The sequence below is a fragment of the Enhydra lutris genome, unplaced genomic scaffold, assembly GCF_002288905.1.
Source record: "Enhydra lutris kenyoni isolate GAN:26980312 unplaced genomic scaffold, ASM228890v2 scaffoldscaffold86, whole genome shotgun sequence".
NCBI lineage: Eukaryota > Metazoa > Chordata > Mammalia > Carnivora > Mustelidae > Enhydra > Enhydra lutris.
In genome coordinates this window covers 5,785,477-5,805,265 of record NW_019154170.1, presented here as the reverse complement: position 1 = coordinate 5,805,265, position 19,789 = coordinate 5,785,477, and the positions used below count along the sequence as shown (strand labels likewise).

At 64.9% G+C, this 19,789-nt stretch overlaps 1 protein-coding gene across 4 annotated transcripts in view; it reads right to left on the bottom strand.

Moving 5' to 3' along the window:
• Positions 1-19,515, bottom strand: part of LOC111161775 (strawberry notch homolog 2) — a 51,897-nt gene extending 32,382 nt beyond the window's left edge. Inside the window, exons 1-4 of one of the 4 annotated variants that reach the window (XM_022525712.1) lie at positions 19,261-19,515; positions 5,634-5,825; positions 3,839-3,955; positions 270-343 (exon numbers count right to left, since the gene is read on the bottom strand). In XM_022525712.1, coding sequence (XP_022381420.1) covers positions 270-343; positions 3,839-3,955; positions 5,634-5,753 — 311 coding nt within the window. In that variant the 5' untranslated portion in view covers positions 5,754-5,825; positions 19,261-19,515. Of the gene's footprint in view, positions 1-269; positions 344-3,838; positions 3,956-5,633; positions 8,392-19,260 lie in introns of those variants that run through there. The other 3 variants (XM_022525718.1, XM_022525715.1, XM_022525714.1) reach the window with 3 other exon arrangements.
• Between the last annotated feature and the right edge of the window lie 274 nt (positions 19,516-19,789).

Below are 19,789 nucleotides of genomic sequence, written 5' to 3'. Positions count from 1 at the left end.
CTCAGCCCGGAGGGCACCCACAGAGCCCTCTGCCCTTTTCCCTGGTGGGCTCTTTCTAAGACTGGCCATAGCCAGTCAGTCTCAGCTGCCTCCATGTGGCCAGGGCCCAGCCCACAAGCCCCTGAGCGGGATGCCGAAGCCCTCCACGGGCCATGAGCTCTATTTTGTTCTGGCAGGGCCCGCAGAACTGTGAAAGCTCTGGAGGGCTCCATGGCCGCAGGGCACGGCGCGGCAGGGCGAGCTAGGACCCGGAGGCCAGAGGGACTTACGGGCTCTCGCTGGAGAAGGCTGGGTACGGCGTGGGCGAGAAGGCGGTCCACCACGGGCAGTGCAGCATGGCGCTCTGAAACAGAGCGGGAGTGTCAGGGGCGCCCACTGGGGGCTCAGTCAGCAAAGAGGAGGGAGGACGCTGCCGCCACAGCCTGGGTAGAAACTGCACCCTGTGGTCCCCCAGCCGGGTCTCCAGGGAGCGACCACAGCTCCGTGCGTCAGTCTGCCCATCCGTCCAGGAGAGCCCACGGAGGGGACTACCGTGAAGACGGAGGAACCCATCCGTGCATGTGGAGGGCTCGGGCCGGCGGAGAGCCACGGGCACCGCCATACACCCAGCCACGGGCGGGGCGGGACGGGGGAGGGGGGCGCAACCCACCTCCAGACTAGGAGCACCCCCTCATCTCTGGAGGGCCTGGGGGGCTCAGACTGCTGGCCCACCCAAGGGTCTGACCTGGGAACCTGCATTCCACACAGGACCCAGGTGTGCTGGAGGGCCGGGGACCCTGCCTGGAGGCCCCCCTGCCTCCAGAAAGTAGAGGGTGGGACTGGGGCACCTTCTGGTCCAGGCCCAAGGGAGGTCCGTGTGGCAACGAGGGCTTCTCCGAGGGGCTCCCAGCAGCACCATGGATGAACCCCTCCCGGGGGGTGAGAGCCTGGCCTTCTCAGAGCTCCCGCAGGCCAAGCCAGCTTGGTAGGGGTTCTGGGGAGCCCGCTTTGAGAAACAGTCATGGCGGGCTGGAAAGGTGACCCTGAGGTCAGTGGGGGCTTGGCGGCCCTGCACTGGGCTCTGATAGGACCAGCTTGGGGGCGTGGACAGTGGACGCTCACGCTGCCCACACGACAGGCTTGTCCCACCCTGACGCATAGGCCTGCTGAGCAGGGGTCCCTTCCCCGAAGCCACACCATGGCCTGCGTGGGAGCACGTCCGGGAGGCCCCGGCCACCGCTGGGGAGGGGCCCGCTGGCTGCAGTCAGTGTCCCCACTTGTCCTAGCTGGCTCTGGCAGGTGGAAGACCAGCAGCCTTCCCACGGGGCCACCAGAGCCAGGCTCCTCCACCAGGCGGCAGGAAGCCATCCCCCAGCCACGGCTTCCTCCCTCTCCGCAGGACTGACTGACAGAGAGCTGGCCCGAGAGCTGGCCTGGAACCAGCCCAGATGGCTGGGCGAGGAGAGGCGCCATTCTCCGGAGCCTCTGTCTAGGGGTGGGGGGAGCCAGCCCTGACTTCCCAGCACTGTGCACCCCCCCCCACCCCGCGCCCCGACCCCTGCAGGGCTGTGCAGGCCCAGAGCAGCAGACCGGAGGAAGGGGAGGGAGAGACGTGCAGGGAAGAGGTCCCAGCCGCTCCCCCAGGGTTGGCACTCGCTGCAGAGACACTATCAGAACAGCAGGGAGGAGCAGCACAGGGCCCTCCCCAGCATGACGGCTGGTGGCACTTATGGAGAGTAACTGTGGAAGCCTCCAGAAGGCCCCCCTCCAGGGGAGCAGGGTGAGGTCACCCCAGGGCCCCGGTCCAGTGTCACTTCTCCTCTCCAGCCCCATGCAAGGAGAGGAACCGGGGGGGCGCCTAGACGGCTCAGTCCCTGGAGTGAACAACTCTTGGTCTCGGGGTTGTAGGTTCGAGCCCCACGTCGGGTATGGAGAGGACTTAAAAATAAAATCTTTAAAAAGAAAGGAGAAAACTCCAACTTGAGAGAGGGACGTAAGCGTCCCAGAGCCGCGGGCACTCCCAGAACATCTCACGAACTAGCATAAACCAGGCACCGTGGGCCACTCCGGACACACAGCAGGCAGACCCAGCTTGGAGGCGGCTTCCAGGCCAGGCAGGCCATTGTGGGGTGCGCCCCACTCCCCCTAACTCTCCTGCTCTGTCCACACCTCACCCGGGAAGCCGGACAGCACGAGGTCACTGTGCCTCTGTCTACCCGGCACCCCCGCACCCTCTCCCCCAGCGCAGGGCTCTGTGAGGCCGCCAGTCCAGGCCGCCCCAGTCCTACTCCAAGGGGTGCCACCACACAGCCAACAGTCCCACTCCAAGGGGTGCCACCACACAGCCAACAAGAGCCTTCCTCAGGATCTGCCCCACATAGCGGGCGTGTCTCTGCCTCTCCAGAGCAGGCTCTGGGCGTGACCCATCTAGAGACCTGCGCCTGACTCCCGCCCCCCCCCCACCCCCAGGCCAGCCAAGGCAAGCTTGGTGGGAACAGAAGCTGCCTTCTCCCGGGGAGACGAACGCCCCAGGACCTGTAAGCCCACGTAGGAAGATAACGCTTTTGCTAGGGCAGCAGATAAGATACAGGGTGTCTAGCAAAAATGGAATTTCTGATAAACAGCGAGCAGTTTTTAGGGGCACCTGGCTGGCTCAGTGGGTTAAGCGGCCAACTTGGTTTCGGCTCAGGTCACAATCTCAGAGCCCTGGGGTCGAGCCCCATGTCAGACTCTGCACTCAGCGAGGCATCTGCTAGGGATTCTCTCTCCCTGTCTCCCTACCCCCTCCCCATGTACTCGCGCTCTCTCTCTCTCACAGTAAATAAGATCTTTAAAAAACAGAAAAAATCAGGGGTACCCGGGGGTGGGGCACAGTTGGTTGAGCGACTGTCTTCAGCTCAGGTCATGATCCCCGAGTCCAGGGATCGAGCTCAGCAGGGAATCCGCTTCGCCCTCTGCCCCTCCCCCTGCCGTCCTCTCTATCTGCCATTCTCTCTCAAATAGATAAGTAAAATCTCGTTTAAAAAAGCAATTTTTAGAGTAAATATTGCGTGGGACACACATTAGTATCCTTTGTCTGCGTGGAGCTTAGCGCTGGTTGCGCGTCCGCGCTCTCAGGGCTCGGCCAGGCCGCCCCAGTGACAGTGACGGTCCTGGGCGCGTCCCTCTGCCAGAGCTCGGTTCCGCCCGGACACGATGGAGGGGGAGTGCTGAGCCCAGCCACAGAGGCGGGCCGCGCGCATCCAGTGTCAGCACGGGCTGGCCCGGCGTGGCCTGGCGAAGGGGCCCTCACGGCTGGAGGCCCGCAGGGACAGGCTCCGCAGACGCCCTGGGAGGGCCGGCCCGGCCCCGCGCGACACCGCGGAGCACCGAGCTCCGCCAATTCTGACAGCTGGAGGGGATGGGCCTGAGAGGCACTGCCCTCGGCCGGGCCCACATCGCAGCCCCAGCAGGTCCCTCCACGCCTGCTTCTGAGCATGGCTGGTCCAGAGCTGTCCAAGGAGCACCGGCACCCTAGCCTCCATCGCGGGCCACCATAAAGGGGCCGTGGCAGCAGCAGGATCCCTGTGGTAGAGCCCCATCCTCTGCGGCCCTACCCGGGGCTCCTTCTGACCCAGGAGTTCTGATTCGGAAGGACCCCCCATCCCAGCCTCATCCACAAGGGGGAAACACAAGGGTGGTATTTCTAGTGGCAAAAAACTGGAATCACCCCAGAAGCCCAACAATAGGGAAACAATTAAGCAAATTATGGGACGCTGACAAGCAGGAACCCTGTAGCACTATTAGGAATGATGAGCACTCGCTCCAAGACTACAGAGACTACAGAACTGGGCAAGACCAAGCCCCAGGACACACTTACCCACAGCCCCGGGCCAGGCAGCACACGGGGACAGGAAGGCATCGGGCACAACGGCGCGGACGGAGGTTCAGAGGGAGGCAGGGGACATGGAAGGTCAGAGGACGTGTGGACACAGCTCTACCAGGAAGGGGAGAGAGAGGAGGCGCACGGTGGCGTCTGGGGCCCTGGCCAGAGGTGCTGGCCGCCGGCCAATGGCGCGGACATGGCATCTTCAGTGGTAACGCGGATGGGGAGGTCTGCCCTTCCCAGACTGCTGTGGCTCACGCCAGTAACTGTGCAGGTTAGGCCTGTGACGTTAGGTTACCAGTGGGCACACCAAGACAGACAGAACTCAGTCCACGCCACCCAGCTGCTTTCCAATGTTCCGATTATGGATCTGGGACACCCCCCGATGGTTCTGGGCATTTGACCCTGAGCAGTGCCTGACCCCAGTGGCCCACTTCCCGGCTCCTCTGAAATCCAAGCCTGATTCTTGGTCTCTCCTGCTACCGGGCCTCCTCCCAGCCCTAAGCCAGCAGGACGGAGGGGAAGGAACCAGCTGACACTTTCCTGAAGGACGGCCCCTGGCAGCCCCAGCCAGCCCTCTGCCCCCGTCCTGACAGCTCCAGTCTCCCTGCTGAGAAAGTCTGCTCTTCTAAGGCAGAAAGAACCCCGGTTCTGCCCCAGAAAAGGGAGGCTCCAGGCCTGACTTGCTGCGGAGCGCTGGACCCTGCGTGCACTCGGCCACTGAGCAGGCCGGGCTGGAACCTATGTGCCCTCAACCACAGTCGGCGAAGCTCGGGAGTAGCCGCGATGCCCTTCTGTGTGCGAGCAGGTAGACCCCGGAGCTCCGCCCAGACGGGGAGCATTACTCAGCACTGAGAAGAAACGAGCCCTTGAGCCCGGCAGAGACTGGAGGGACCTCAGCAGCGCATCCCTGAGCAAGACCAGCCAGGCTGTGAAGGCCACACGCTGTGGGGCTCTGAGTCCGGGGTGTTCTGGAAAAGCCAGGGCCGTGGAGGCCGGGGTGCGAGAGGGTGACAGCGCGGAGCCCAGAGGGCCGAGAGGCCCGGGAGCTACTCTGTGCCACGTTGTGATGGTGGCTCGGTGTCCGTGACGTTCGTCCGAACCCACAGGGTGTGCAGCACCAACCATGAGCCCTGGTGTCACCTGGGGCCTGTCGTCCATCATGTCCCCGTGGTGGTTTATCAGTCGGAACAGCTCAGTGCGATCATTAACACAACGTGTTAACAATGCAGAAAGCAGGGTATGTGGAAACTCTGTGCTCCATTTTCCTATAAATCTACAACTGCTTACGACACAAACGTTGGGGGACGCCAGGGTGGCTCAGTTGGTCCGACTCTTGATTTCGGTGCAGGTTGTGATCCCAGAGTCACAGGACCGAGCCCCACGCTCAGCAGGGACTCTGCCTGAGGTTTCTCTTCCTCCCCCTCTGCCCCCTCCCCTTCTCTCCCTCAAGTAAACCTTAAAGGACGTAAGGTCCATTACATCGAAAATAAAAAAACCTCAAAATAATATGTTGCGGAGGTCACAGCCCTTGTCCTGCCGGTGAGGACAACAGCCCAGGCCCGAGCGTCTTCCTAAGGGCCAGTCCTGACCTTGGCGAAACCAACCCAGTGGCTCATGTCTGAGAAACTTGGGGGCAGCTGGGCACCCCTAAGGGGCCTCCCTGGGAAGTGGGGGCTGGGACCTCCGCTCGAGGCCCAGGCAGGGGGTGGCCGTAGCTGCAGCCCCAGGAGCAGTGTGTCCCTCCCCACCCCTGCGCCCAGGCTGACGCTGGGGGGGCCAGACTCACCTGGACGCCGGGCCCGCACAGCGGGGTCTGCAGGGGGGGCGGGCTGTAGAGGGTGCCGCCCGCTGGAGGGGGCTCGCGCTGCGGAAGCTCCCCGTCCATGGCAGGCCCCACCACCAGCATCGGGGGGCTCCGCGACCCAGGCCGCGGGTGTGTCTATCTGGGTTTCTTGCTCCGCGGTGGCGGCATCATGACCTGGGGAGAGACATGGCACATCCCAAGGTCACCCTTGAGGCCCAACAGGTGAGGGCACAGCCCCAGGGATAAGGGAGAGTGGGCTAAGGGGTGGCCAGGTCAGGTGGGCACAGAGCAGGTGGGCTCAGCACAGCCAGCCATGCCTTTGGAGTGGAGGGTGGGCGCGGAGGCTCCCCTGACCGCACGGTGTTGGGGCGCCCCTCCCCAGGGGCCATGCCGGGGTGGGAGGGGACCTCTACCCCCAGTGTAGTCTGAGCACACTCGAGTAGCCCCTGGGGCTGGGCTCCGACCCCGTGCTCCAAGTACTCAGGAGGCCCCAACCACGACCCGACCGCACCCCCTGCGGGCACCGGGACTGGACTCTTGACCACAGGGCCCACCTAGGCAGCAAGTGCAACCCAGAGGGGCTCCCGGCCACACGGAGCAGTGCCTGGGCCAGAACGAAGACGAGCTCTGGGACGGACCTCCAGGATGGCGGCAGCCCTTCCAGTGCGGCTGGGCTGCCCCACCGCGCTCCCCACCGCTGTCCACATGACCAGCGAGCGCTGCCTGGCCCACCAAATAACAAGTAACTTGGCCCCAGGGGTCCGTTCCTGCCACCCAGGAAGAGAGCCCTGGGCCCTGGTGTGAGCAACAATCCTTGCCCATCCCATGGGCCCGGCTCCGTGACCTGGCGAGTCTGAGGCTGGGAGTCAAAGTCCAACCCGGCCGGCACCTCCAAGCTGAGCGCCAGCCCTGTCCCTCTGCCACCAGACTGGGCTCGCAGGAGCGTCTCTGGGGGAGTCGGGGCCAAGGTGAGCCAGGAAGGGGCACAGACACACAGCTTCCCCACCAAGAACGGTCCTGCTCTAGAAGGCAGGCAGAGCAGGCGCAGAAAATGCCACCGGGGCTGACTACAGAGGCACAAGGCTTCCCACCCGATTTCCATCTGCCCCGTGGCCTGTGCCCTAGGCTCCCCTGGTCCCCACCCACCGCCACGGGAGCCCAGACCCTAGGCTGGCCCTGGAGCTCCTCAGGCCGGCAGTGGCTGAGGACATTAATCACCGAGGAGAGGCAGGAAGGGGAGGCAGCTGCCGCTCCCCGCCAAGCCCTGGATGAAGAAATCCTCGGGACTTCCAGTAATCACTGTCCGCACGCGGGCAGCTTATGCAATCCCTCAGGGGGCGGGGAGGGGCTGCCTTTACCCCGAGCTCCTGGCCAGCGAAGGGGCCCGCAGGCCTGAGCTCCAGCAGAGGGCTGCATCTGGGCCCCAAGGACCTGCCGCTGCCCGGCTCAGCTTCGCAGGCTCACAGGCACCCCCTGCAACCGGGACAGCACTTCCCCCAGCCTGGAGGCCCCGGCCTGCCCCGGCCTGTCCTTGCACCCGCCGGCTCCTGCAAGCCAAGACCCGGTGGGACACAGCCTTAGAAGCCAAGAGTGGAAAGTCCTGAGGTCTTCCTGGATGAACACACAGTTAGCGGTGATTCAGGGTCTCGGCCATTCCTTTTAAAGATTCTGGGGTCATGCAGATGGGGTCAAAACCCAGCTCAGCCTCCTAACAATTCTCTGACAACGCAGGGGCACCGTAGCTCCTCTGAGCCCCAGTTTTGCTCATCAGAAGAAATGGGTTGTGTGGAGGTCCGTGGCCAAGGCTGGCCGGGCACTCAGCAGAGCGCAAGGCCGCAGGGACCCAGTGACCGCTCCCCTCCCTGCGGCCCCAGAAATCTCCTGGATTTGGAGGACCCCCCCCTTGAGGGGGCTCTGCTCCCAGCACCTGGGACAGAGGCAGGCAGGAATGACCTTTATCCACAGAGAAAGCTCACGGAGCTGGCCACAGGTGCTGGCCGGCTGGCCCTCGTCCCTGGGGTTCGACTGCCGCCCCTTCGGTAGCCCGTGCTCGCGCATGCCCCGCAAGCCCGCCCGGTAAGCCCTGTCCATGCCCTGCCTGCCACAGCTTCCCTCTCTCAGCAGCCACGACCTGGAGTGAAGTTGAACCCCTCCCACAAGCAGGTTGCTTCCAGACTCTGCGGCTACAGGACCCTGGGCTGCTCCTTTAGAAAGCGCCACCCGAGGCCAGGGCGCATGGGGGTAATCACGAGCCGCTTCCCCGGAGCCCTAGGAGAGGTGAAAATACTTGTCCGCACAAAACCTGTACACACGTGTCCACAGTGGCAGGAGTCACAACAGCCACAGGACACCCAGCGTCCATGAAAGGGTGAGAGGACACAACGTGGTCTGTCTGCCCACGGGCATGTGATCGGCCCCAGCAGGAGCGAGGCGCCCCCACACGCTGCCCAGGGACTGACCCTGAGCCCACGACGCTCAGGGAGGGAACCAGACACAGAAGGGCACAGGGTGTGAGTCCACGCATGTGACACACCCGCACCAGGCTTCTCCAGGGACAGGAAAGACCTCATGGGGGCCAACAGCCACGTGATAGCTGATGGGGACAGGACTAGCTGTCGGACTGATGGAATGTTCTGGAATTAGGTAGTGGTTCTGTTTGTACGATACTAGGAATATAGTGAAAGACACTGAATCGTACACTTCAAAAGAGCAAATTTTATATTCCGTTAATCTCACACCACACCCACCACCACCTCATCCCCCCAGAGGCCACCCTACAGAGCCCCCTTCCTCCAACACCCAACCAATGTCACCTCTCACCACCCCAGAGCCTCCACAGGCTCAGGCTTCCTATTTCCCCGTACCCCCAAGGCACCGGCCAGCCCTCCTTCTGCACACCCTCAGGACCCCACCTGTCCTAGTCCCCTGCTTTCCCGCCTCAGCTGCCCTCCCCCACTTCTCACTGCCCAGTGCTGCCCGCAGAACCCTGCCTGGGCCCCCGAGCCCGGTCCCTGGGGGGCGCCAGCTGCTTCAGGACCAGCCCCGGTGGGCACCAGGTGGGCTCTCCAGGCACGGAGGGACGAAACCCAGACAATGCGGGGCTGGCTCGGCGCTCAGCACCCTAGTGGGCCTGGGGTGTATTTTTAGAGCACCCCATGACAGGTGAAGCATGGGTGCCCACACAGGCCCGCGCTTCACGATCGTGGTTTACGTTCCCACAATTTCCTTTTTGAGATCGGGTTTTCAAATGAGTCACTGTAAAACGAAAAGAGCAGGGACTCGGTGGCCCAAACAAGACAACGGGGCAGTGCAGCGCAGGAAGAGGCCATGGCCTGGGACAGGCTGACCCCGACACGCCCCCAGCCAGCAGGCACCTGCAGGCACCCAGACTCTCTGCTGACCCCCTCAGCTGTCACCCCAGCTCTGCTGGCTCAGCCCCCCACACACTCTGAGCAGGCTGTCCCGATCGCGCTGACTGCCCAGACCGCAGGCCCACCATGGCTCACTCCCTCATCTGTACCCTGCCGGGCCAGGATCAGGCAGCCCCCGAAACCGTGTCTCTGGGCAGCTGGGACTTGCTGGCCTCCCCCTGGGCAGGAGAGGACAGCCTTTCTGGCCCGCCTTCCACCTGGCTCTGAAGGAAGGTCCTGAGATCCCAGGATGGGGCGGGGGTGGAGAGGGAGACATGCTGAGACAGCCGCGTGCCATAGGGACAGACACTGGAGCCACGCAGCCGCATGCCGAGGAGCACCGGAGCCCTGGGAGCTGGAGAGGCAGGAGGGACCCTCCCCTGGAGCTCCCAGAGGGAGCCCGGCCCTGCCACACCTTGAGCTCAGGTTTATGGCCTCTGGAACTGGGGACAACAAAGTTCTGTGGTTCAAGCGGCCCAGAGTGTGGTTGGTTGTTAAGGCCCCCCGCCCCCCGGGATACTAGGCCTGGAGGAGGAAGCAAACCCCAGCTGGAGCCGCCCCAACCCTCAGCCCAGAGCCCTGCAAGCCCTGGGGGCTGGGAGCGCTGCCGACCCGGAGCTCCAGGCCAGGCTGGCACCGAGCGCGTGACCTCGGATTTCTACAGAGTTCCCAGGACGCATCTGGAATGCAGAGGCTCTGGGATGCCAAAGCCAGGCAGGGGCCCTGGCCCCCTGTGCACAGCTCAGGCAGGGCAGGAAGGGGGATAAGAAGGATACGGTGGGTGCACCCAGAGTCCCTATTTCGGAGCACAGCCGTTTAAGGGTGGGAGTTCCAGCTCTGTTCTCAATGCCGTGAAAGGCGGCCTGCAGGACCCCAGAGCCCAACCCCGCAGACCTGCCGCCCAGGAGCAGTGTCTCAACTGATACGGCTCCTGCAAAACCTCCCGTGCCCCTGGGACACAGAGGAAGAGCCGTCCTGGGGACAGGCATGGGGCGGGGGGGAGGCCCCACATTTCCTCCACATCAGACACCTCAGCCCTGGCCTGGCACGGTCAACACGTGGCTGAACGCAAGACCAGTAAGCTGACTGGGAGCAGAGGTGGCCCTGGCAGGAGGACCGCTGCACGGCCTGTCACCCGAGCCTGACCCCCGAGAGCAGAAGCGGCAGAGCTCGACCGTGTGGGGAACGCACGTGGGACACTGCACGCCACCCCAGGAGCCGAGTGCAGGGACAGGCACGTGGCCGCAACAGGCCCCGGCGCCTCCCAGCTCGCAGCAGAGGCTCTCGCTCTCCTCACACGCAGCGGACGGCGGCCCCTGGGAGAAACTGCACGTGGAGAAGCAGAACGCCGGGCGAAGACGACCCCCGGCAAACACAGCCTGGGACTGGGTTCTGGAGACAGATGTGGGCTCGCCTCTGGCTCGCTGCCTGCCCCTGCCAGCCGTGGGCCCACAGACCCACCCCTGGTCCAGGAGAGACCAGCTCCCTCGGGGCAGCCGTGGTGATGGCCCCGTGACGGGAGAGGCGAAGGGACTGCCTGACGGCCCTACAGGGAGCCAGGTGCTCGGGCAGGCCGCACCTGAGTGTACAGGACATGCCAGAGGCGAGCAGCCCTAGGGGGCCAGTCGCTGCCCTCCCCCACCAGCCCTACGGGCCCGCCTTCAGGGGCACACAGTCCTTCACGCCCCCCAAGGGCCCAGAGGACATGGGGACCGGAACGTGGAGCCTCCTCAGTCACAGCTGAGGGCATCTGAGCCCAGATCTCTTGGGGTCCCCAGGGCCCCCCCCCCTCCAGATTCAGTTCAGCTTTAGCGGGGAGAGGCATGCGGCTTGCCAAGGGGCAGTACGACCCGCTTGCTCTGGCACCGGCTAGCTGCCCCAGTGGCCCAGACCGTTAAACCACTGTCCACGCCGACACTGCCTACAGGCACCGAGCACCTTCCACGTGGCCCCTCTGGGAAGTGTCTCCTCCGTCGTGCGCTCACTCGCGGTTTTTAAAAGGCACTATATACACTGAGCTTGTGGTCTCCTCTGACACCCACGTCTTCTTCCCCGGAGCACATTCAGGCCAAATCCCACTGGCCCCAGACTTCCTGGCCCACTGACACCGGTGTGCCCTACTCTGTCTGTCTACACAGAGGGTGGCCTGTCCTCCCAGGGCTCGCTGCCATCCCTGCTCGCTCTCGGGCTTGCTTCAGGCTGGCTGGCGTGCCACGTCTCTCTGCCTAGCCCCAGAGAGCCCTGAGCAGCACAGGGGCTCCTGCCGCCCACGGCTGGGTCCTGTGAGTTCTGGGTGAGCGGCCTGACCAGCCAGCAACCCCCTCAGCCCCCTTTAGTCCCACCTGGAGCCAAGAACATCACAGGGACCTTTGCCCAAACACCAGCTCCTGGTGTCCCGCAGGAGGGGAAGGCCCCTCGGAGCTCTGGGCTGGTCTTGGGCACAGCACCCATGCTCGACAGTCTCCCGTGCTCCATCCCCGGGAACACCGGCACCGGGCTGGACGCTGTGCCCACTGCTGGGAAGAGGCCGGAGGCCCCCGCAGCACGGCAGCAGGCGCTCGGAGACCTGCGAACAGAGCCGGGAACTGTTTTGCTTCTCCCGTGGCCAACGGCCCCGCCTGAGCAGCCCACGTGGCTGCCCTGGACTGCCTCACGCCCCACAGGACAGGGGTCCAGGCTGGCTCGCCACCCTTGCCCTGGGCCTCACCGGGCCTGGGCTTCACACCAGGTGCTTTGCGGAGATGCCCCTGCAAGCCCGCGCAGCCGTCAGCACGACAGGAGGCCCGTGTCCCTGCCACCGGCCGCAGACACGGAGGCCCACTCAGGCTTCGAGTCTCTCGCTCCCCTTCGGCCTCCAGCGGAGAAAGTTCTCTGCTTCCGAGGGCCTGTGAGGACGCTGGGGCCCGGGGACATCCGGGGTCACCCCCATCTCAGGGGCCTTGAGGGCCCTGCTCTCTGAGACCTTCACGGAGCCGCGCAACTTGGCACGCAGCTCGTAAGCGGACCGGCGGGCAGCGAGGCTGCCCCTGCCTCCCCCGCGCTCGCAGGGTCTGGGGAACAGAAGCCCCCAGCAAGCCCTTCTCGGGGGAGCTTCCCCAAGGCCTCAGAGAGGTGGGGTGGGGCGGGGCCCCGCTGTGGCAACACAGCCTCTACCATGCAGGAATGCGACCCAGGGCGTCAGATGGGTGGTCCTCCAAGAGAAGTGGCAGGCCTAGGTTTGGGGGTGCCAGCCCTGACTTCTCCAAGGCAGCAATCCAGCATCACATCCACACCCTCCTGTATGCGGCGCCTTCCTCCAGGTTCCACAGTGCTGGCCCCGGACAACCTAGAACCCCCACCCACCAGCCCGTGACAACCTAGAACCCTTCCCACAGCTGTTCCTGACAGCCTCCCACAGCGACCGACCTCAAAACAGGGGAGCTCCTGGACGGCTGGAGTCTGATGAAAACCCCCTGAAAATGCCCTGGCCGGCTCACGTCCGCCCGAATGACACCGGGAGAGGCTCCAACAGCCCGTGCTGCGGCAAGCGCCAAGCTCAGAACCTCACTGGGACCAGGCAGGGGAGGGAGGGGGGTCCTCCGTGCCCACTCCACAGCTTCCAAGCTGAGTGGCCAAGGAAGACACTCCAGATACCCGGAGCCATCCCAGTGAGCACTGTGACCCGTGCAGCCCCTGTGCAAACCCAGCCACAGACAGATCTGGATGCCCGGGGAGCCCCAGCAGGGGAGACAAGGGTCTGAGCTAGCCAATGAGCCCACCTTCCCAGCTCCATGCCTGACGCGGGCATGCATGGGGCCAGGGTTGGAGCCAGGGCGGCCCCCCTCAGTCTGCCCCATGTGCCGAGGAACATGTTGGCTCCGCTGGCAGGACACCGGCCACTCCCGGCACCCCTGGGTCATCCGGGGCACAGGGATGGTGGCCCCACCTGGTGAGTCAGGGCCATAAAAGTTTACGGCTCACTGCAGCCCTGCGGCCAGACCCAGCCCTTCCTCCTGCCGTCCCAGCACCCTATGCCAGCAGCCTCCGACCCTCTGGGCTGGGACTCCCAGGAAACGGGTGACCTGCCTTCCAGAACATGGCACACGTGGCTCCTGAGACGTAGCAGACCTCGGAAGGAGGGCAAGGAAGGCCTCTTTCAGTTTCACTTGGGGATCTGTTCCTGAGGTGACAGAGGCCAATCCAGACGGGGCGTCTGGGCGCCAGTCAGGGCCGCCCGCAAGGAGCACACAGCATCCGAGGCAGCTGGCAGCCCACAGAGCCCATTCCGGGAGGCACGGAAACCCCGGGAACTGTGTGCCCCGAGGGCCGGCGGGTGAGCCAGCCCTTCCCCGTGGACGGCGGGGGCTCCCCTGCTGTGGGGCTCCAGGAGCAGGACCCACAGGAGCAGGTACCTGAGACGCAGAGACACGCCGCGAGTGTCCGGGGAGGCACCGAGGCCAAACGCTTCCTCCACCACACAGCAGGGGCCACATGAATGCCCCTCCCTGACAGGCACCTCTCGGCTTCCCTCGGCCTTGTGCCCACCCAGCACGTGTGGACAGCACGGGGTGGGCACCCCTGCAGCTGCCGAGGAGGGCCTACAGTGAATGGATGAACTTGGGTGGGACCGTATGGCATCACTCCTCTCCTGCAGTCACCTGGTCTCATGGGGGGGGGGCGGTCCTCAGGCAATCAGGGCCGACCCGAGGCACCCCGACACCAGAAGTCAAAAAGCCCCCAGGACTACGTCTCACAGGCCCCCCTCCACGTCCACCTGTGGTGGTGGTTCGGGACAGAGCTGGAGTTTGGTGAGGGGCGCCCAGCCGTCACACTCGTGACAGAGGATGGCACGTCCTCTGTCCCCCGGAGGCCAGAAGACGCCCGACAGCCGACCCGTGCCTGGATGAGGAGGCAGCAGGGGCCCAGGCTCAGGGCTCACCCCCAGGCCGCAGAACACAGGCATCTGAGCGGCAAGGACAGGCCCCGCCTCTTTTAAAAACGCTTTCTCGTTCTGGGGAAGGCACAGTCCACAAGCCATGCACGTCACACGTTTAGGTACACAACTCTGTAGTTTTTGGAACGTTCACAGAGTTGTGCAACCGTCGTCTCCGTCTAGTGCCACGACATTCCATCAGCCCGAAAGCAGCCCCGTCCCCATCAGCCATCACTCCCCCAGCCCCCGGACCCCGGCGAGCCCCCTCCCTGCCTGTGGAGGAGCCTGGTCTGGGCATGTCACACATGTGGACTCACACGCCGTGGGGCCTTCTGTGTCTGGTTCCCTCCCTACTTGTCGAGTTCTGAGGTCTGTCCACATGATAGCACGTAAGCAAACGACCAGTCTATCTCTGCCTCCCCTGGGGGCCTGGCAGGCTGGGACGCGGCCCGAGCACCAGAAGCGCAGTCTTCACCCTCACCCGAGTCACCCGCCTAGCAGCAAGGGAAGCGGGGGCCTCGAGGGCCTGCTGCCACCAAGGGCAGGAAGATGAAGGAGTCTGCACAGCAGGAGTGGGGGAGGGCCGTTCCAAGGGACAGGGACTGGGGTCCACTCAGCGGGGAGGACTCGCGGGTGCGTGCAGGTCGGGCAGAAGAGGGCAGGACACAGCAGGGCCAGAGCGACCGGGTGACCCCACTGTCTGGCTCCCTGGGGCCCTGCTGGACCCAGCCCTCCCTGCCGATCCAGCACACAGCCCCTGGCTGCGGGAGCGGTGGCTGACACACTCCAAGCCTGCGCGTGACACGTTCCACACGCGTGACGCACACTCTCTCGTGTGCAACGACATGCACGCACAAGGCACGCAGCACAGGAGAGCACAACACGGCACACGCAGGCGAGAGCGGACAGACACACACACGTGTTCACGTGCCACATGCCCCATACTCACGGGGATGCCCGCCCGAGTGGGTGCACATGTGCGTGTACACACGCACTTGCACACACATGTCCACATGTGGACACCCCGGGACCACCTCCCCACTCCACACTCAGCCCCGCAGTGTTCACACATTTAGGGGACGTCTGCCCCTGCCGCCCGCCACCAGCACCGGACCGCAAGCAGTCCCCACCCCCGCCCCGCCGCCGCCCTAAAGGCCTCTTATCCAGAGGAGGCCATCCTGGGAGGGAGACGGCCTCTGGGGACTGGACACAGTTGCCTCTTTATTCCCAGCCAAGCTCGCTCCGTCAGCGTTTCCGGCCTGGCCCTTGCTGGAGGGGCCTCTGACACTTTGCTAGAACTAAGCTGGGCCAGCCCGAGCTGGTCCTGCCCCAGTGGAGGCCTTGCCCGCAGGGTATGGGGAGCCGGCCTTGGTGTCCCCCCAGGCCCGGGCAGTGACTGAACCAAGGTCACGCAGCTGGGGGGCGCCGGCCCTGGGCTGTCCGCCTGCACACGGCCCACGGCTCCACCCGGCCCCGGCTGCGAAGGCACTACCTCTTCCGCAGGACAGGCTCTCCTGGAAATCTCGTCACCCCAGCCCTCGGCCACAACACAGATGTCCCCACAACACACACACACACACACACACACACACACACACACACACAAACACACCCCAGCAGGTGCTGGCTGGGGTAGGTGTGAACAGACGTCTGCTCAGATCCTCCGAGTTCAACAAACGACCCTCCTGCCCTCCAAAATCCCCAGCACGCCTCCCCCTCCCCCCCACGGTGGCCTGTCCCACGTCAGTGCCCTGCACTTGCGGGGCTCCTCAGGGGTCTGCCGGGGGCCTGGGGGCATCTTCCCCACCGTGTGGGGCCCTGGGGCCACTCGCCTGCCCTGCCGTCCCTGGCCCGCCCACCCAGGGCCCAGATTTCATGGTCCCTGTTCCCTCTGAGGACTCCACAGGTGGATGTCCTGGGGGACTGGGGTTCAGAGCAGAAAGCTCTGAGCGGCCAACGCCCACCTCTGGGGCCCCCCCTGGGGAAATGCAGGGGCTCCCCACGAGAAAAACCAAACAGCCGGGCCAAGGGGCCCAGGGTCTCAGCCTCAAAGACGGACACACTCAGCCGCCCTGCTCACAAGCGCCCCCCACAGCCAGGCGGGCGGCGCAGGGTGAAGCGCAGAGCCGGGTGGAGCCCTCCACCGGCCCCCGGGAGAAGGGCCAGGCCTCCCATCCAACCGTGGCGCCCTCGGTCGGCCTCTGGGGTGTCCTGCTTCTGACAGGTGGCCATCTTTATTTCCTGGGAGGTCCGCGGCCCCCGGGGCCCCAGCCCCAGCCTCCTCGCGGCTTTCCCAGGTGTCGACAGGGAAGACCCAGCAGGCCGGGCAGCAGCTCCAGCCGGTGCAACGCCAGCCCCCAGGCCACACCATGAAATCACACCCCCACACCGCCCGCGCTCTTCACCGTGGCCAGCTTCGGGCGCGACACCCTCCCAGGCGGCGCGCAAACACATGGCACCCACCGAGCCCGGCCAGGCGCTGGACGGGCGGGAAGGACATTCAGAGCAGGCGGCACTCACGTCCATTCCGGGAAGCAGAAGCCGGGGGTGCCCCGACACACTTTTTACAGACTTTCCTCCTTTCCTGACCACTAGTAACGTTCTGCACAGAGACTCCCGAGGCCTCCCAGGAGAGCCCGCCTGGCCGTCCACACCCCTGCTCCCTGACTCCAGACCCAGCACCTCACACCCCAGGGATGGGGGCAGGGAGGCTGGCATCACCTCCCACCCACCCCCCAGGCTGCCCTCCGCATCTCTGCCCCCTCCCCAACCCCCGTCCTCGGGGCTCCCACGCAGGCACAAGGCTCTGCGGACTCGGCCCAGAGCCGGCCGCCCCCACGCCCAAGCCGCGAGACCTGAGGGTCTGCCGCTCCCGGAGCGTGGCGAGCGGCAGCCCGGGCCCCCGAGCCCGGAGAGGAGGAAAGGGCAGGAGTCGCCGCGGGCCTGGGGTCAGAAGCCGCCGGAAAGGAAGGGGCTGGGGCCCCGGAGGAAGAGGCCACCAGAAGGGAGGGGTGGGGGCCCCGAGGAGTGCAGGCGCAAGGGGACCCGAAGGAGTCGGGCTCGGGGGCCGCTAGAAGGGAGGGGTGGGGGAGTCGCCGTGACGACGCCCTCCACGGGGGACACCGAACGCGGAGGGAGGAAAGCGGTGGGAGCGCGCCGCGCCGCGGGTCCGGATGCGGGCAGGGCGGCGGGGGTCCCCGATGAGGGCGAACTCGGGGCTCCCGGCCGAGCGCGCGCCCCGGGCTCACGGCGGAGGGCGGGGTCGGAGAGGGGGGGCGCACAGGAGGGCGGGGCCAGGGCTCGCGGCGGAGGGCGGGGTCGGGGGGTCGCCGGGGAAGGCGGGGACACGCCGCCGCGCTCCCTCCGCCCGCGGCCCCGGAACCCCGGCACCCCCGGCCCGGGGCGCGGGCGGCCGCGGCTGGCCGGGGCCCGAGCGGGTGGGGGAGCGCGGCTCGGGCCGGGCGGGAGCGGCGGAGTCGCAGCGAGCGTCGGACCGACGCGCCTCACCTCCGACCTGGGTCCGGCCGGGCGCGGATCCCGCGGCGCCTCCGTCTCTCCGAGCTTCGCCTCAGCGGCGCTCACTTCCGGGTTTCGGGCGCCATCTTGGGGGCCCCGCTCACTTCCGGTCATGCCGCGGGGCGGGGACTCTGGTGGGCGGGGACTCTGGTGGGCGGGGAGGGGGCGGGGTCCCTGGGCTGCCGGAGGCCCTGACGCCTCCCTGAGGAGACCACGGGTTCGCGTCCCACCCTGCCCGCTTCTGTTGGGACCCTAGCACTTCGCTTCCTTGCGGGCCTCAGTTTCCTCCTTTGCAAACGTGGAGATCGAGTTGAATCTGCGCCGCCTCCGGGCCCACCCCACCCTGCACTCTCGCGCCGGAACTTTAAGCCGCTGGGTTTCTCCCGTAACCCAGATCTTAGCTCTGAAGTCCCCACCTCAGATACTCCCCGAAACCCTCCGAGACGGCCCCGGCCCGCCGTGCTCTCTCCCTCCCCACCAGTAGTTGTCTGCTTATTGATCTGTCTCCACCCCAGTAGGAGTTCTGGGACCTCGGGGACCCCCTAGCAGGGAACCCAGCACATGGGTGGGGGGCGGGGCAGGCGTCTGGTGAGTCCCGGGAGAGAGAGCAGGGTCCAACCCAGATAGATGCACCGCGCCTGGGCATCTATCTGGGTTGCTCCAGGTTAGGGCCTCCTGGGGCCTGATGCAAATGAGGCGGGGATTCTCAGCGGTGCCAGGAAGCGGGTGGGACTGGGCTTTGGCAGGACCGTCGAGCTCCTGTGACTTGAGCCCATTGGATCACCGTGGGGGGGGGCCAGGCCGGTTCAGGCAGATCCAGTCTGGGAGCCACCAGCCCTTCCCTAGCTGGGTGTTGACTCGTGAAAGCCCTGGGACCATTGCCCCACCTCGCCACCAGCCAGAGGCCTCCTGTGCCCATTCCAGCCCCCTGAAATGACAGGTGATCTCTCCATGTGCTTGTTGGTTCGGCAAACTCTGAGTCTGGCCTTAGGCTGGACAAAGCTGGGGCCCCAGAGGGTCTGGTTCTCAGGCCTGTCCTCAGGAAGCTCCCAGTCCAGGAGAGACAGAGCCAGGACCAGATACCCCCATCTGCAAGATCAGGCCTGGGGCCAAGGGAGGGGTAAAATCTTTGCCTCGCAGATTATGGGGTGGGGGGGTTGAACCTGGGGCTTTGAAGTTCAAGTAGGAGTTTGCCCATAAACAAGCATAGGAAGGGTGGTCCGGGCAAATAAAAGTGGTTCACAGACCTGTAAGGGTGTGTAAAGGAAACGAGTATGTTTAAAACCTGTTTGCCCCACAGAACCCAGGCCAGAGGCTCCCGGTATCCAAACCCGCAAGCAGAAGGAAGTAGACGGAAAACCGAGACCCAGAGAGGAGAAATGGTTTATTCAGAACGAGCTTTGCATTGGTATGTGTAGTTTTCACCAGTTTGGGTTGTAGCCTTGACTTTGAAACCATTTTTCATAGCTAGTGAAAATAAGCCATACTGAGCGACAGACAGTTAAGGGTCAAAAGCAAGAATAAGCTGACACAGGGCATAGACGGCTTCCGGGGGCATCTTCCCATTTCCTCCCACACAGGACCAGCCACATAATTTGCGGCTCCCAGTGAGAAATGAAGACGGAGAGCCCCTCATCCAAAAAGTATTAAGAATGTCAATACGGCGACAGCAGAGCCCCTGGGTGCGGGGCCTGGGCGAGGCCCAGAGTCACACACCCAGGAGGCCGGCCCTGTCCCCAGCGTGACCTTCCCAGGCAGGGAGTGCTGTTACCTGTTTTTGGCCGGTGGGTGAACGGCGACGCGGGGCTGTCCGGTAGCTGGCACGGGGTCGCAGGGTGAGCCGTGGGGAGGCATGGGCTCGGCCTTTGCCACGTCCACCTCAAGAAACCACGCGGTCCCTCTGGGTAATTTTGCCTGGAATGGGGGCAGTCTGCCCAGGCCGGGGTGGGTCCAGCCGTCTCAGCAGACGCAATCTGCCAAGTCTGGGGATGTCTAGGGAATTAGTCAGATTTGGGGATTTCCAGGGAATTGCAAGAGGCGGCCTGGGAGAGCCGAAGGGACTCAGCAGCAGAGGTGGAGGCCCGGACTTGGGGGCAGTGTGGCTCCTGCGCTGTGTGACCCCCCAGAAAGTTATTTAACCTCTCTGTGCCTCCCTTTCCCCACCGGTAAAATGGGGATGGGTGTAATGAGCGTAGCTGCCTTCTAGGTTACTGAGTTGCAAACTATCAGCGCCTAGTATCTGGCCATTACGAGTATTTCCAGATGAACTTCTGGATCTTTCCTCAGAAAAGGCCACAGAG